Source organism: Kwoniella dejecticola, chromosome 1, assembly GCF_000512565.2.
Source record: "Kwoniella dejecticola CBS 10117 chromosome 1, complete sequence".
Taxonomy (NCBI): Eukaryota; Fungi; Basidiomycota; class Tremellomycetes; order Tremellales; family Cryptococcaceae; genus Kwoniella; species Kwoniella dejecticola.
The window spans coordinates 903,459-919,967 of NC_089301.1; the positions used below are offsets into that span (position 1 = coordinate 903,459).

At 48.3% G+C, this 16,509-nt stretch overlaps 7 protein-coding genes across 7 annotated transcripts; 4 read left to right on the top strand and 3 right to left on the bottom strand.

Annotated features, from left to right (window-relative positions):
• Positions 1-413: 413 nt before the first annotated feature.
• Positions 414-1,650, top strand: I303_100341 (uncharacterized protein; the record flags this gene model as incomplete). Its single annotated transcript, XM_065968091.1, has 4 exons — positions 414-428; positions 948-1,329; positions 1,461-1,570; positions 1,639-1,650. 4 exons carry the CDS (start codon positions 414-416, stop codon positions 1,648-1,650), a joined length of 519 nt encoding a protein of 172 aa, XP_065824163.1.
• A 368-nt stretch (positions 1,651-2,018) lies between these two features.
• Positions 2,019-8,225, bottom strand: I303_100342 (uncharacterized protein; the record flags this gene model as incomplete). The annotated part of the gene is made up of 18 exons (XM_065968092.1): positions 2,019-2,869; positions 2,947-3,082; positions 3,156-3,239; positions 3,324-3,479; positions 3,544-3,612; positions 3,676-3,803; positions 3,857-3,874; positions 3,939-4,125; positions 4,180-4,989; positions 5,054-5,137; positions 5,194-5,289; positions 5,343-5,595; positions 5,647-5,706; positions 5,761-5,993; positions 6,059-6,439; positions 6,510-6,732; positions 6,788-7,883; positions 7,937-8,225. 18 exons carry the CDS (start codon positions 8,223-8,225, stop codon positions 2,019-2,021), a joined length of 5,154 nt encoding a protein of 1,717 aa, XP_065824164.1.
• A 623-nt stretch (positions 8,226-8,848) lies between these two features.
• I303_100343 (uncharacterized protein) lies at positions 8,849-9,283 on the top strand (the record flags this gene model as incomplete). The annotated part of the gene is made up of 2 exons (XM_018403714.1): positions 8,849-8,979; positions 9,070-9,283. 2 exons carry the CDS (start codon positions 8,849-8,851, stop codon positions 9,281-9,283), a joined length of 345 nt encoding a protein of 114 aa, XP_018266368.1.
• Positions 9,284-9,724: 441 nt separating this feature from the next.
• Positions 9,725-10,021, top strand: I303_100344 (uncharacterized protein; the record flags this gene model as incomplete). The annotated part of the gene is made up of 1 exon (XM_018403715.1): positions 9,725-10,021. One exon carries the CDS (start codon positions 9,725-9,727, stop codon positions 10,019-10,021), a length of 297 nt encoding a protein of 98 aa, XP_018266369.1.
• Positions 10,022-11,228: 1,207 nt separating this feature from the next.
• I303_100345 (uncharacterized protein) lies at positions 11,229-12,846 on the top strand (the record flags this gene model as incomplete). The annotated part of the gene is made up of 5 exons (XM_018403716.1): positions 11,229-11,242; positions 11,313-11,377; positions 11,504-11,952; positions 12,046-12,233; positions 12,312-12,846. 5 exons carry the CDS (start codon positions 11,229-11,231, stop codon positions 12,844-12,846), a joined length of 1,251 nt encoding a protein of 416 aa, XP_018266370.1.
• A 165-nt stretch (positions 12,847-13,011) lies between these two features.
• I303_100346 (uncharacterized protein) lies at positions 13,012-14,180 on the bottom strand (the record flags this gene model as incomplete). Its single annotated transcript, XM_018403717.2, has 4 exons — positions 13,012-13,108; positions 13,230-13,545; positions 13,654-13,700; positions 13,798-14,180. The coding sequence occupies 4 exons, from the start codon at positions 14,178-14,180 to the stop codon at positions 13,012-13,014; spliced, it is 843 nt and encodes a 280-aa protein (XP_018266371.2).
• Positions 14,181-14,890: 710 nt separating this feature from the next.
• Positions 14,891-16,027, bottom strand: I303_100347 (uncharacterized protein; the record flags this gene model as incomplete). Its single annotated transcript, XM_018403718.1, has 4 exons — positions 14,891-14,996; positions 15,106-15,403; positions 15,491-15,537; positions 15,651-16,027. 4 exons carry the CDS (start codon positions 16,025-16,027, stop codon positions 14,891-14,893), a joined length of 828 nt encoding a protein of 275 aa, XP_018266372.1.
• Between the last annotated feature and the right edge of the window lie 482 nt (positions 16,028-16,509).

The following is a 16,509-nucleotide window of genomic DNA, read 5'->3' on the forward strand; positions in this document are numbered from 1 at the left end:
CCAGCTGTAGATTGTGCGTTACGTTGCAAAAGCCACACAGGAGGCTTATCAGTGAAATACCGCAATTTGACCCCGCTCCCCGCGGGGGATGATGTGATCTCAGGAACGCCAATCCGGGGTTTATCAGTTCGAATCCGACCGACTCCGTCATGATGGGGCAGGGTCATACCACCTGATCTTGTGACTGCTTGTTTGCTAGGTAATTAGGTTGCTGAGTGTTGCGTAGTCCTACTGAGGACTGTATATATACGCTGTGCTGAATGTCAAACCTCTGTTCTTTTGTCCTTCTCTCCAGTACGAAATACATTGCAACAAATTAATACATATACATATTCAATCTCCTCACCTTGATAGCTTGACGCGTTATCGCATTCTCTACTCTTAACACCGAGAGAGAAGACACAGTTTATAATATGACTAGAACTGAGGTCAGTACGCCCCGCATCTGGTCCGCTGTATCTTTCATGACCCTGAGCTGACGAGATGTCTTGGTTGCTACGCTGCGGTTCCTACTTGTCGTGTTCGATGCTGATGAACACGCCAATGTCGCATACTGGTCGCTGTACCCATTCTTTCATACTTCTTTCTCCACCTCGGACCTCATTGACACTCCCCACTGACTCACCAACGACTCATGTGACATACTGGTGCTTTCATGGAATCTATCTTTTCAATCCGTTCCCCCTCCCCCCCCCTTCCCCTATGTTGTCCATATTTCACTCTCACCACTGTTTGCTGATACACTTCGTTACCCGCTCGCGTTCCATATGCTCCTCTGAACCTGACTGAATTGGTCCCCTATTCTGCTTGTTGCGTTACCATATTCCATCTTTCCTACCCAATTTCCACGTGTCGTGTACCTACCTACTGCTTCATCACTATGACTCCACGTATCTCATCCCTTCATAACCTGCACCCTATCTTCTACCCCCACTTGACAAGAACAGAGAGCCCAAGGCCCAGCTGCCGCCTCGAAGGATAAGCACTCCCGTTCTGGGCTGACCAAGACCGAGCTCGCGCACAAGAACGGAGATGGCGGCCATAATTGGGGATCTGACCGAACGAAACAGCAAGACGAGTTGATGGGTGCCGAAGACGCTTCTGACGAGATCTTCGCCCTTGACGAGAACCTTGCTGCTAAGACCAATAAACAAGGTAGAAAAGCCAGCGGATCCGTATCGGACGGTGAAAGTAACGTATCGACTTCTCCAACCCAGTCGACTGGGTCTCTCGATAGGGAGAGACCGAATGGGCAGAGACGAATGAGCTCTTATAGCGAAGAAGAGCAGAAAGAGGCTCTCAAATTCAGAGGCGGATGGCATAAGAATGGTGAGTCCGTACCTCTGGCTCTCAGCACAGGTATATCCCTTTGCAAACCCAGGAGTTTTAGTCTTTGCTTCTGAGCCCGACTAGTATATCACTGTTTTGAGAACCAGCGCTGACTGTCATTCCAAATTCAGGCGTCGATCTCGCGCAAATCGCTAGGACTTCATACGGTATCGCCCAGTCTCCACCCAACAACACTATGATGAGCACCAGCCCTACCCAGGTCAAATCAGGCTTCAACTTCGTAAGTTGTCATCGGCTTCCAAATTCCACCTGCAACACAAGCTAACAGCTGCGTATAAAATGTGGGAGCAGCACAAATAGATGTGAATTATCAGTCATATCCATCCATGATACATCTTCCATATCATATCACACTCAAGTGCAAACTCACACGAAAGTAGGAAAGAAGAACCAAGAAAGAAGTTCGCAATTGTACAGTAAGATGGAAAGAGAGAAAAACATCAGGGAACACAATCGTGTAAATATAGAGAAGAAAACGCAGAAAACAGTGTCCATCAAATTTTGTACCCAATCAAACAGCTTGGAATTTCTGGTATTCTGGTATCACTGAATCAACGAAATTATGCATTGCAATGCCGTGCTCCGCGCCTTAAGTTGAAATGTAATTGCTACATGTTCACTCCGTTCTACACATCAATAAGGCGCCTTTATATACAAAAGAATCTCGTTCACTCTCTGATTGATCTGGTCCCTATCGTCCGTTTTATAATGCCCTTCCCAGCGCCTCCATCCAAGAACATCTTACTCAACCTTACTCTGTCTCTGTCCTCATTCTTATTCTTGCCCATCGTACCCGTCGTGCTCATTGTGCCGCTCACACCTTTGTAAGTTCTACTCATCGTACCCCAAGCGGAAGGTTCTCTGCGCGGTCGATTCTGGCGGATCGCGGACCCTTCACCCGAGTGGATCGTACGTATCATCTCGTCGACTTGACCTTTCCTGACCGTTGTGTGATTTAATCTTTCATGGCGTTTCAGTAAAGTCTGAATCGACGGATGATTCCGTTCCTGTCCCTGTCCTTGTTTCTGTCCCTGGGCCCGTTCGAGTGTTGGGTCATGTCTGGGTGTCGGAGGAGATACAGTCATTGGATTACCGTTCATCGTTGAAGTGGCTGAAGTAGAAATTGAGGTAGTTCCTGAAGTCATTGAGGAGGTACTGGCGACCGAAAAGGTTGTTGAAATGCTCGTTCCTGTATTTTGCTCTTTCAAGAGGGTGATCGTCATTTCATTGGAAGCAATCTCGAGATTACGCGCGAAAGACGATAAGATCCCGAATAACCCTTCTACGTCGGTCTCATTCTCGGTTTTCTCCCCAAAATATCGCAATAAGCTGATCAAATCAGACTTGATCTCGGCGTATGTCTCTTGGAGTTGTACGCCTTTCGCAGTTGATTCACCGAGGAATATCTCTAGGAGAGAACGTAAGGCGTCGTCGGGCGATAAGAGGGGAAAGAGGGATTGTGCGGCGGTGAGAGACGTTGCGATTTCGTTTATTGAAGATGATATTTCCGATAAGACGACTACAAATCAAGAACAGGTAAGGTACGATCATCAGTGGTACTCAGAATGTGTTGAAAGCAATCTAGTGTCCACTCACTTCTCGCCGCAGGTTGCAGTGCAGGAACGTCCTCACTCCACGCTATCAGACCCTGATCCCTTCTAAGCAGCACTTTAGCTAGATAATGCAACATCGTGGGGCACCCCGATCCTTTGGCCGTACGAGTCTCTTTCAGCTGCAAATAAACAGATCAGCGCCGGCTGCTTATAACTGGAATATCAGTCCGCAGAGAAGCCAATAAGACCCACCTTCGGCAAAGCTTCCAGCTGAAAACCGGATGCGTTCCCTCTGAACGTCCCTCCGTTCAACCTGTTTCCAAGAGCTAGCACCACCTATAGCGTCAAGCAACAAGCCAAAATAAGCTGACTGTGCAAGAGCGTATCATCGCCTTCACCCAACTGCAAAGAGCAGCTCACCTTGAGCACGTCTTTCAGCCTCTGGCTTTCCCTCAGCTGCTTGGTCACGCTCCGTAGAATCATCAGATCCGGCATGATCTCACTCAATAGCATGTCGAATCTGCGACGGAATACCATGGACTCCAAACGAAGGTTCAGATGTGTTATGGTCGAGATCTGAGCGAACCGTCGTGTCAGTACTCAACCGACTTTGTGAGATGATCAATTCATCAGACTTCACCTCTTTGAAGTGTAGATCTGGTTTCGATAGTTTCGCAACATCGCCAGAAAACGCTTTTATCCTTTCGAGCTGAAGAAGAAGTATTCTCAGCTCATTCAAAGCAGAATAAGAGCACTTGGTATCGTATCGTACCTCTTCAGAGGTAGGTAACATCCTACCCAGCGCAGCTAGATCATCTATGTCTAGGAGGTCGTCATCTACTTCGGATATTGCACGCCGGATCTTCGATGGCGAAAGCCGAAGACGGGTCAACATGATACCTGTTCATGAGTGTCAGCCGGAACATGACAGGAATCCCTAATAGCTCCCTCACCAATGTTATTCGATCGAGCTAAACGATAACGTTGACAAGTCAGCTGGAGCAGAATCGTCCAAATACATATTAATAGACTCACTGATGTCCAAGACAGTCACAACCTCTTTTGATTTCCCTTTGCCCTTTTCGACCGTCTTGACACCTGCTTCGACGGAGAAGACCTCGGACAGATCACTGAACTGCATATTCAGATCGTCGGGCGCGCTCAAAGTAGTCCAGATAGTATCTTTCACAGCATATGCGGGCATTTTCGACCAAAAGAAAGGCTACAGACGTACATCAGCTTAAGTTGTACCTGAGATGACAGCCAGGCAGCTGACCTTCAATCTCGGTTGCGAGTGATTCGGTATAGGTGGGTTCGGCAGCCTGGATGAGCCAGCAGGAGGAGGCGGTGGAGGCATAGGCAAGGCGCCGGAAGGACCAGGCAGTATGAGAGCCACAGGTATGCTGACTTTTTGTCCCGAAGATGGTAAAGGAGGGGGAGGAGGCGGTGGCGGAGGAGCTGAAGAAGCGGCAGCGAATCGTGAATGGACAGAAGCAGGCATCGGCAAAAGCGGGGGTGGTGGAGGCGGAGGTGGCGGAACGGGCAATGCCTGCTTGACTGTGCCAGATAACGCTGAAGCAACCGGGGCCGGCGGCGGCGGTGGAGGAGGAGGAGGAGGTGGTGATGGTGTGAGTGATGGCAAGTGAGCTGGTACTGCAGATCTTGAGACAAGCAGATTCAATAACGGTATCGAAGCGGAGATTGGCATTGAGGGCGGCGGCGGTGGTGGTGGGGCTGGTGGGGGTGGTGGTGGTGGTGGTGGCGGAGAAGCCGCAATGACCACAGCTGAACTACTGGTTGCATTGTTGACATCGGCAGGACGATCAATCTTGACCTCTTGCAACCTCTCCTTTGCCTTTTGCAGTACTGCTACTTCTTTCTGCAGCTTATCAATGGCCTCTTCCTGCCTGGTCCAGTTCTTTACAGCTTCCGAAACGATGAGATCTGCATCGAAGCGTACTTTCGACTGTGACTCGCCTAGATTCTGAATCTTGACGTTGAATTGCGATTGGATCGTCTGGATAGCCCGCTCCAGATATTCCACCTCTTTCTGCTTCTCGACCGATAGCCGATCGTGCTCAGTGACCTAGACAAAGAGATGGTCAGCTGCAAAGGACGACGACGGATGTAGTTTGGTGAATCTACAATACCTGATCTCGTAATTGGGTAACCTCCTGCATGATAGCGTCGAATCTCAACCTTTCCCGATCTCGCATCTCCTGACTAACTCCGACCTATATCTGCCATTAGCCGAATAGCTGTATGGGTCGGCGATAGTCGTGCAGCTCACCTCCTTCTGAGGTCCAAGCTGTTCCTCAAGCAGCCTTAATTCGCTTTGAAGTCGCTGTATCTCCTTCTCCTTCACAACAAGATGATGCACGACACCCTAAGCAGCAAGTTCAGCTGTGACTTGCCTATGACGAGCTTAGGAAAACTCGCCTCTCCGTCATATCTGTCTCCACCCAGTTCTCGCAAGACCGCTAGCTCCGCGGATTGCTGCTCGACCTGTCTCTCCAGAGCTTCGTTCCGCTCCTCCATGATCTTTCCATGACCCTGAAGCGAGCTAACCTCTTGGGCGAAAGATTCAATCAAGGCGGCTTCGGTAATAGCGTTTCGCCCTTCCGTTAGGGTGCGGAGGATATCGTTCAGATCAACCATGAAAGATCGAAGGAGGCTTGACCAGTCTACGGTGCTGAGGCGAAAGTCAGCTATCCCGAGGCAACTGAGGCGGTAGCTGACGTACGTATCTTCTAGACCAGAAAGATGCCTCGCGAAACAAGCTAATATGGAAGAGAAAGTATCCCTGCGCTCTCCAAATCAGCTGTATTTCGTGGGCATGGACGTGAAGCCAGCTAACCTAGTTTCGGATGCACTGCTAAGTTCGACCAATTCATCGATCACCTCGACTAAGCCCTTCACTTGATCACCACCAACTATACTAAGGAGCCTTCCAACCGCTACAGCGAGATCAGCATTTTGGACTTCACCCAGAAATAATTCCCGGAATTCCATCAAATCGTCTTCTTGATCATCGATGTAGTGCGAACACTGATTAACGAAATTCGAGGTCGGTTCAAGGTGTTCCAGGTTCTACAGTTATTCTGATCTATTAGCCTGTTCTGGTCTCCCCGACTATCGTGAAACATTAGTCATACCTGTAGTACTTCAATGAAACCACGTCTCTTCAGTTCCCCGCGTAGCTCAAGTCTCTCTTCGACTTCCTCGCTTGCATTACACAGAGCGCTGAACAAAGCGACAACGCCAGATCTCCATTCCCATATCCCCTGCTCCTCCACCTCGGTCTCGCTTGGCTTGATACTTTCGATCAACCAAGTAAAGCGATGTTGGTCTTTATTCTTTAGCTTCATCTCTGAAAGACCATCCGGAACGAGTCTTGGCCCGTTCTCGACTGAGAGCGTCACTACCGCGATCAATAGATCGATTAACTGATTTCTGATTCTAATTGAAGGGATCCTCAAGGAGGAAACCGTATTTGCGAGTAGGTCGTGATGCCGGAGAACGGCCCCAAAGCCCACCTGATCACGCGACCTCAGCTTCTCTGATTTTACCACTGATCTTACAATCACTACCGGTCGACATACTTACATCGGTGTTCAGCAGTATCCTCAAGCATTTTGCTATTTCCCCGATAACCTGTTCTCCGATCTCTCCTTTCTGTCTAGCTTCCCTACCAAGCCTATCCAACAGACTCGAAATGATTGTGAGCCCATCAAGGAAGATAAACTCGCGGACCCAGCCATCCTTGACGGTTGATAACGTTACCCGAAGCGAAAGCAAGTGCTTTAATAGTGATTGGTGATTCTTCCGTCTGAAGCGAGTCTCAGCTGTTGGGGCACCTTTGCGTAAGCGTACAACTGACTTACGAATGTTTCAAAGCCTCAATGTAACCCGCCGGACTTCCATCTTCTGCCTTGTTCGAGCCTGTCCACCAAGACCACAATCCACCTGTACTTTGCTTTTCTAGAGGTTTTATGTCTCCTACTACGCCGAGTGCCTTCTCAGCTGCAGAAGGTTCCCCCTTCGGCGTGGTATCCCCTTCATCCTCCGCTCTAGGTGGAGACAAATTTCCGCCCCTATTAGGGGTATCACCGCCACTCCATACTCCTAATCCAGCCAGGGAGAACCTCTTCCATCCTCCTTCTTTTCCCCTGTTGGGAGTTGTCGGTGTAGACCCTACGCCCGAAGCGGAAGGAGGTCCGGTGAGCTGGGGAAGAAGACGTGATATACCGGCACTCGTGCCTGTCGACAACGATATAAAGGTTGTCGCACGTGGAGGAGAAATAGCTTGAATAGGAGGAGAAGAGGGTACAATGGGCGAAGGTATGGAAGAGGTATTGGGCAGACCATCGATAGGTATGGCAGAATGTGATGAATCCGACGTGAGGGGAGATGCAGGTGATCGAAGTCCTTCGAGCGCAGCGATCAAGGGTTGAGAAGTCGAAGCTTTCAGAGTTGATTTTTGGGACTCCTCTTCCTCTGCTTCTGTACTAACTTGTGTCTTTACTTTATCCTCGCCGTTCTCTCTTTTCTCAAAAAGCCAATCCTCGTCCAGGCTGATTTCCACCATGTCCATCTCGTGTCCCTGCATCGCTTCCTTGACATTCCCTTGCATCTCAACCTGCTTGGGCCCGACCTTTATTCTCCATCTAATCACGTCATCCCTATACTCATTCCCGCTGACTACGCTAGCCAGGGAGCTCGATCGCGATCGACTAGTCGTGCACCGAACGGACGACGGTCCAAGCAGGTCATCGCTTATCTTTGGTAAACCAAGTTCGTTTTGCAGATCACGAATGACATCGGTGAAAGTCGGATTATTTTTGATAACCATCATCGTATGCAGGGGTACAGATGATGTGGTCGTCGGCAGCATAATCGACAGTTTGATATATGGAGCCTGTGGTCTGATAAGCATATAGGAGTTTGCTGAAATGATCTCATCTTCCGGTCCGAGTAGAGCTACTTTCATAATGAGCGAAAAAATACCGCAGTAAGCACGAAGAATCACTCACGGCCCCGATAGCTCTGTATCTCATCCTCGCTCCACCAACGCCCGGCTTCCACTTTCCTCCTCTCTTGCAAGGTCCATTCCTCACCAGTATTCTTGCCGGCCCATGCTTGGTGTCCAATTTGATCGTCAAAGTTCTCATCAAGTACCTTCACAAGGCGATCCTCCCCATATTGTCCTTCCGCTTCGAGAAAAGCGAGATCTATAGCATCCTGAGCAGTACTCCCGACCGGTAAGCATACTTGTACTGCTCTTAAGGTAGGGATCTCGACATTGATAGTAATTTCCGACATGCCCAATGTGATTCACCGATCCATCACGTCCGCCTTTGAAGCTGTGAAAAGTCAATGTGTAGCACTTTAAGACAGAGATGACAACAACGAGATAAACATCAGTGGCAAATCAGATGATAAGAGTACAATTGGATTCAGTCGGTTGCTCTGTGAGGCGAAAGTAGAGTCCGTGCGCCCATTCAGTGGATCAAAGCGCATTTCGTCAAAGTCAAAGTCACATACTGGTACTCCCCAGATGACCCCGATTGCCTGAACTTGTGCCTGCGCAACATTCTCAACCATTTCAGATGGATTCGATCTCGCTCAGAGACCTTCTTCTGATAAGCATGATATCCCAGAATGAGACGCAATGTAAGGATGCTTATGCGTGAACGTCAACACAACAACATCGTCTGTGGAAGGCGAGTATCGGTGTGCCTGGATTAACTTCGGCAATTCTCCGAACGGCTCCGGCTATGATGCAACATCTGCCTGCCAAGAGATCACTAGCGCGGCTCCAATAATTTCATGCTGAACAGGTTGTCACCGACTGCCGTTCCACTTGAGCATGACATGACTTTGACTTCTTTCTCCTTCTTGCATTTACCTCAGACTCCAAGTGACCTTTCGCAGTATCAATCAGGATGTCAAAGAACTTGTACACATCTTCAGAAAATAAAGCCCCAACCGACGAAGTCACAGGCGAGAAACTCCCTTATTCGAGACATCTACATCTGGGGGACGGAATGACCGACGGTTCTGGGGCAGTCAAGAAGTAGGTCAATACAAATATATCCCCCAACAACCGGTCATTCTCGATCTCCCCGGTAAGACAACCAGCTGATGCTGACGATGATGGTGATAGGATGTCTCCACCAGGGGCAATCTTCACCATGTCAATTTCACACCCGATGTTCCTGTTGATCTCAGCGATACTATGCGTGTTGTTCACTATGGCGTTCATAACTCGGGAACCCAGGAGCTATGGAAAACCAGGAATCACGCCAGAACAATTCAATCAGCTACTACATAGAATTGAGGAGCTTAGTAAGGAAGTGAAGGAATTGAGGAGACAGTAATCGGCAATCGGACAAGCTTCGTTGCTGAGATCATCTCGTTGTACTTCGTTATATACATTTTTCTGTGACTATGTATAGTAGTGTAGCTTGTGTTCGATGCTTTGTATCGTTAGAAGTCTATGTATCGGTCAACCTGTGAGAGTCCAGCGAAGTATGATTCATCGAGCCTGACACGGGTGATGACTTGCGCGCGGACCGGGATCCGTTTCCAAGTCTGTGTCCTGAACTTATCAGTCCTCATTCATCGCTTACACTTGACTTGACTTGACTCGGGTGAGAAAGATTAAGTCGCAATACACGTCTATACCTCTTTGCGCAGCTGTTCTGCGTTGAATACCATCGGATAAACAGACAGTGTAAGTGTCTGCGACATTGTTTCAACCTCGCACGGAAGCCCGACTAATTGCTGTGGGAAAAGTCATAACGTCTTTACCACACATCATGGCAAATATCGAAACAAACATCCCCAAATCTCATGCCGATGACAACGACGATGACAAGTCTATCCCAACAATAACGACGCCCCCAGGAGCTACTACTGCTCCCAAATCGAGAGCCAACGAACCTAGCGGAATGGCATCGATGTTACCTATGATCATGCCAATGGCGATTCTAGGCTTCATCTTCGCCCTGGCGAATCAGTCAAAGATTGGAAAAGTGCAGAGGGATGTCAAAGAGCTCAAAGAGGTCATACGGCTATTACAACAGGAGATCTCAAGCATGCGAGGGGATGCATGAGCATATGGGGGCTTGTTTCGTTGTACCATTCATGCTATGATATGCATCTATTGCTTCTCATCGCTCAACCCGAAATTGAGGATGTCAAGGTCAAGATCGTTTCGGCCGTATGACGGGAATGACCGATACTCCTTGTAGTCGCTGTACTGCACTTCATGGAAGACTTATCGCAAAATGCTGTCCCTTGTCGTTTCTACGCTCCAAATCCAACGCCGACTGTGAGCGGGTATGTGTGTCTTTGAACGAAGTCTGCCATGAGAGGTAATCCTGGTGCATACTGACTGCCTATAGTCTGCACCGCACAGGATCCTTCGGAACATACAAGCGCTCGAAATAGGTGAAGATGGACTATCGACCTCGCACCACGACCAACCCAAATCCAACAATCGCATTGAGCCATAAATTGAATGGCTTCTTAGATTCCGCATCCGTGTGGATCTTCCCGATCATCATGATCATCATATTCACCATCATTGGAGCCAACAAGAAATTCACAGAAATTCACGACGATCTGAGGGAGATAAAGCAGTTGTTGGTGGAGTTGAATAGCAATATGAAGGGATTGAGGAGCGTCCTTGAGCAGCGGATATGAATCGTTGGTAGAGCTTGGCGGAACAAAGCTACACTTGGACATTGGACTTGCGGACTGTACGGCGCTTTTCTTCTGGATGCCAAGTTCGGAGGTCTGTGCAGAGGAACCTAGATTGGCAAGATGATTTTACAGGCTGGGATCAGGATAATCAAGTCCGCATAGATCACATAGCCGTCTGGAGCACACGCCTCGTACAGAATACACTCATCCCACACTTGACATATGGATAGATGTATCATGAGACCAGTGCTGTCCGAGCGTCATTGAAGTCCTTTCATTGTGTTCAGCAGTTAATGGCATAAGCTTAACTCCAAGGATCTGAAACTGAAACTGGTATGCCGTGACGTGGAGGCGTCTTCCGAAAAGTTGAACGCGTTTCAAAGCGCTTTGAACCAAATGAATCACCGTATATTTGACTTCTTGATCAGTCGTCCATCACATACCACGCACTCCGAAAGCTTACAAGCAGCATCGTGATCCAGTTGGACTGGTTTCGCACATTCCCTTGATCGGAGCTGCTCGTTTCGCCGGACTTGACTATCTTGTCACCTCACCTGAAAACCGCTAGTGTGAGCTTCAACGGTCTTCGATAATTGGAAACGCCTTCAGCTGAATATGGGGGTAGTGAGGTAAGCCACTTGATCTCATTCCTTGAATTCTGCGTTGAAGCAAGTTACTCATCAGAGACTTTGCTATCAGACTGGGCGTCTGCGTATCTGGTGTCTATGCAGCCTTCTTACTTTGGGCAATAGCGCAAGAGCGATGTGAGCTGAGTTCTGAACACTTTTGTCCTCTTCCACCTTCTCCCCAAACTGTGGAAAATGACTGGCAATGTCAATGTCCTAGCTCTTCAGGTTGGGAACTGAGTTGACCCCGTGATGGACTTGTAGTATCCGCGCCATTCACATCTACATCCCCTCATCCGCACACCTCCCCAAACCATCAAAGCAAAGGAGACAAATTCCCTTCGGCTCTATTCCTAAATTACGCACAAGCAGTAGCGTCCTCTTTGTCGGCGCTATGTTATCTTTTGTTCAACGCTTGGAGGATGGGGAATCTGCATAAGAGTCTAGCCGAGATAATAGGATACAACCAATTGATCTCGACTTCCACATCGCGCAAGGCCAGTGTGAAGGATGTTTCGCAGCAGAACGGCAGCGAGAAGATCCCAAATGGACATTCACCTTCAACGCCGCAAGGAGAGAGAGTGACCGTCAAGCCTTTGAGGAAGACCCTACCTGCATTGCTTTTCCAGGTCTCGCTCTTCCAGGGATTAGCAGGACCGATAGGCTTTTTAGCGTTGAGGCATATTTCATATCCCACAATGGTCTTGGGCAAGGTGAGTACGGGCGTCTTCAACGATTTATATATCGACCAGATTTGGCAACACGCATGAGATTGGGATTGCTGATACTTGAAGATCGAATGCTAGTCATGTAAACTCATCCCTGTCTTGCTCCTCAACGTGCTTCTCTACCGACGCAAATTTTCGCCTCACAAATACCTCGTGGTCATCCTGGTCACCATCGGCATCAGTCTGTTCATGCTTCTTGCAGAGACTAGTAAAAAGAAGAAAGGTGGGAACGACAGTGCTTGGGGCTTGTGGCTGTTGGGTGTGAAGTAGGTCTCCAACAACACTCTCACGTCCATGCTGCACGCCAAGGATGAAAAGACTGATATTTTGGTTTGACATTTCAGCCTGTTTATCGACGGCCTGACCAATTCGACACAAGACCAAATATTTTCCACCTACCCTTCTTTGTCAGGGCAACAAATGATGTTCTTCATGTCATTCTTCACCCAACTCCTCCTTCTTCCCGCTCTCATCTTTCCTATACCCTCTAACCCTTTATCGCTCATATCGCACTTACCCCTTCCACTATCAGGCACAATCGCCTCCGCGCCAATAACATTCGCCAAGCCGGAGATCCTCAACTCGATATCATTCATTATCTCCCATCCAGATTGCTTGTTGCCGATTCTTGCATACGCATTACTCGGTGGATTAGGTCAATTGTTCATCTTCGAGACCATCCAGCATTTCGGTAGTTTAACGTTGGTGATGGTCACTGTTACGCGCAAATTGTTCACCATGCTGCTGAGCGTTGTGGTATTTGAGCATACGCTCACGAAGGGTCAATGGGTCGGAGTGGGAGTCGTGTTTGGTGGGATTGGTGTGGAAGCTGCTATGAAGCGAAGGGAGATGATTAGACGGACGAAGAAAGATAAGTAGACGCATTGCATGCTTATAATAGATATAGATAACCACTGTATGCAGCATATATAGGTTGATGGACGTTCTGCGCTAAGGCATATCGCTGACTTGGCAGGTGAATTACCACGACTTGTCCTGTTTGCAAGGAGACGGACCTTTGAATGAGGCTTGTGGGGTACGATATTAATGCTTCTTTCCTGATCGTCTCGAGTCATTCCACAATCCTGCCAAGGGGATATTGATCTGAATGATGAGCAGGCTAATCAAAGCGACTAACGACCTGTTGCGGAAATCGAGGAAGAAGTCAACTCAAGATATATAATCATCAAGGTGAAGTGCGACGACCGACATGTCGGACGATCCTCCTGTTGAGCCCAAAGAAAAGGACGTGGAACACTCACAAGATCCATCCACTACCCAAACTCATCTTATCGCCTTCCACTTGTATACTATTCCCAATATATCCTTGATTGTCGTCGTTGAATTTTTCCACGCCAACAGCCGCCACGACTATGACTGGCAGGCCCCAAGCTAGAATGACTATCACAGCTACAATCCGAAGGTAAAAGTTTCGAAGGCAGTATGCTACCCACGTAGTATATCGCATTTTCCTCGGCGGGGTCCAGTAGATCTTCCCGACGGCAGGTGGCTGTTTAGGTGAGTGGAATCGGAGGGTGATTAGGAGGTCAATCATGAGTGCGAAGGATATGATAAGGACTGGATCCGCAATCAAAGTCAGCTGCGCGCTTCATCACCACATTGGACCACTGGAGTCATCGCAAGAAGCGCTTGGCGGCTGATTTGCGGGCTTCGACGGAGACTTACGGAAAGTGAGGAGGAAGCCTGAGATTGAAAGTGACTTTGCGATCTCACTGCGACCCCCCCAAGCAACCCTTAGCGAACAGCTCGGGACAGGCTGTACTGTACCCGGGCCAGACGCACGGACATGCTAAGAAACAAGGAGCTCACCTAGGGAGATTTACTGATTCGAGTCCGTTGGGGGCATCGGCAGGTAAACTCCAAAAACTCTTTCTTGTACACTGAGCATCGTTAATACTGTACCCTCCTCCTCCCCCGCCGCCACTAGGAGAAGACCATGAACACCATCCCCACATCGTGAATCCCCATTGTCTAACACGGGTGCTGAGCTTGACAAGCCATAATCGATTATCCAAGTCACCTGTCTCGTCCGCAGCAAAAGGGATGTTGTAAAGTATTACCAGGAAGAGGAATAGGGTGGAGATGCAGGAGAGGAGGAGGCATAGTATATGGTTGAAGGGGGAGTTTTGGTGTGAGTCTGGTGAGCTGGATCTGGACCTGGGTTTCGAATTGGAGTTGGAGCTGGAGGGCATGGTGAATTACCCGATGTTAGTTGATCGTGGGCGATAGGGCTTTCGGTCGTCGACGGAGTGTGAGGATCGGAATTAAATTAGTATAAGAATGAAAAGGTCGTTCGGATCGAAGAGCACTGATATATGAGTCTATTCGCCGTGTTTCCATCCCGTCCTTGGATGCCATTGAGTGAGCTGCATTGTGTATATTCTGCTCCAGTCCAGTGAGTCTTGATGTAGCAGGTAGTGGCATCCTTTTATTCTTGTTCGAGTTTCAAACGGTACTGTAACTTATCCGGTGAACCTAGTGTTTTGCAGTTCTACAATGTCTGCTGTATAAAGGATTCCGAAGCTGAAACGCTGCAAAGACGTTCCACATCATGAGTGTTGCACTTTCGCTTTCGATCACTTTGCAGTACAGTACTGTTAAAAGATTCCCCGCTGGATCACAGATCCTTGTGGCTAGAAAGGGGCTTCATGATTGCCACTTTTCCGAAACACGATAAAACGGGAGGGGATAGTGATTCGTGCATATCGGAAGTCAGGCCTTTCCAAAAGAATCGGATCGACCCCAATCGAAGCGAGAATGAGTTACAGATCAAATACAGTATGTTATTTCCTACGTCGGAATGTATTGTACCTGTCGATACTTCACAATGCGCCGTGGATTAGGATATCTAAGGTCTCCATCTCGCAGGCAGTACAGTATCATGATCGTACTTTTTTCGTTACTATTTGGTCGATCTCATCTTGACGTCTTTCCGCCAAGCCATCAACCCGTATTTACTCATCGACAGCAGTTGAGCACACATAAAAAGTACCCAAGCAGCGATGATCCTGTTCCATTTGTAGCGTACGATCAGCATGAGGATGTAAAGGAATGCTCCGCGTTATGAGGGGCATTCCAACTAGATGGGAACTGGTCTTGCGTTATAGATGGACTCACGCTAAGCTCCCATGACCCATCTCAGCTTTCAACCCACCTCCAACCCCAACCTCACTCTTGACATTGTTGATACCCACCCCAATGGTGACTATAGCAGGTAAAATGAAGATGATGCTAAGTACGAAGAAATCCAACTGAATCCGCCAGTTCCGGAGCATCCATGCTATCTTATTCTTTTTCGTGCGGACCTCGTCCTCTGCCCAGACGCGCTTCCTTGGAACTGGCCAAGGTGGATATGGGCCTTTGAAGTTGATACATACCACCAAAAGGACGAGGTATGTCAGAACTAGGAAGGGAGCTGTTCAACTCATTTTGTCAGCAGACCGGTATTTGGCAGTCACCCGTAGTTGCTCATTGGGATGATCGATTGGCTGGGTATACTAACCGAAAAGAAGGAAAAAGCTCGTGATTGACAGAGCATTCTTGATCGCACTGCAAGGTATCAAGATCACAGAAACATCAGCATCAGAGCGAATTTGGGACCATGCGCAGTATTGAAAAATCTTCTAACATCGTCGTACGATCGACTTGTTGACCCAACTTACGGTGGTAAATCCCTCAGTATCTGATCGATATTATCCCGAGATGAGACTGAATCTTTCGGTAATTGCCAGAACGGCTTCTTAGTGCATATCGCATCACTTGTCCATCTATCGTCCGACCATCCGCACCATCCCCAAATTCCGAATCCGTAAGCATATATGCCCGATGCTGCTCTTTTCGTAACTGCTTCCCGTTCGATTGTTTTCTCAGTGTTCGTAACAGCCGAAGAGATCTTATCGTCAGTGTGACCGTGGTCTTCGTTATGAAATACAGACCCATTTTCAGGCAGTTCAGCAATGTGATCTGAGCGTTTACCACCATCGAAGACGATCGTATTAGAAGTTTCATTAACGATGATTAACCAGAATCTGCTGTTCATCTTGCCTTCAAGGGTCTGGTGCTCGTGGTCCAATTGGGCATTGTAGAAGACTGTGATCAGCAGGAGGACGAATGATGAGAAGGTCAAGCATATTGACAGGACATGGCAGAATGAATTCCAGTATGGACCTTTACTGGATGGAAGCCCCATTCTGCTCTTAATGACTCGGTTTTTTGATTGGTGTTTATAGTTGTTTTATATCCTTTACTTGACAACCTGATTATCGATTCGGATTTCGCCTGACTCGACCTTTTCAGTGTGCTTGACTGTTGACTGTAAGCTAAGCTAATGTCATCAACGATCGTCGTTCCTGGAGAAAGAAAGACTGTCAGACCGCAATGATCTGCTTGACACGTTGACGTCGTCTTTTGGGGGTTTGCGGCTTCACGTCTTCGCTTGGTCGTTATTTAAAGATCAGTCTTTTCCCGAAGACATCAAGCGACACTCGGCTGATCGATATCTATCAACGTGCATTGTCGTGG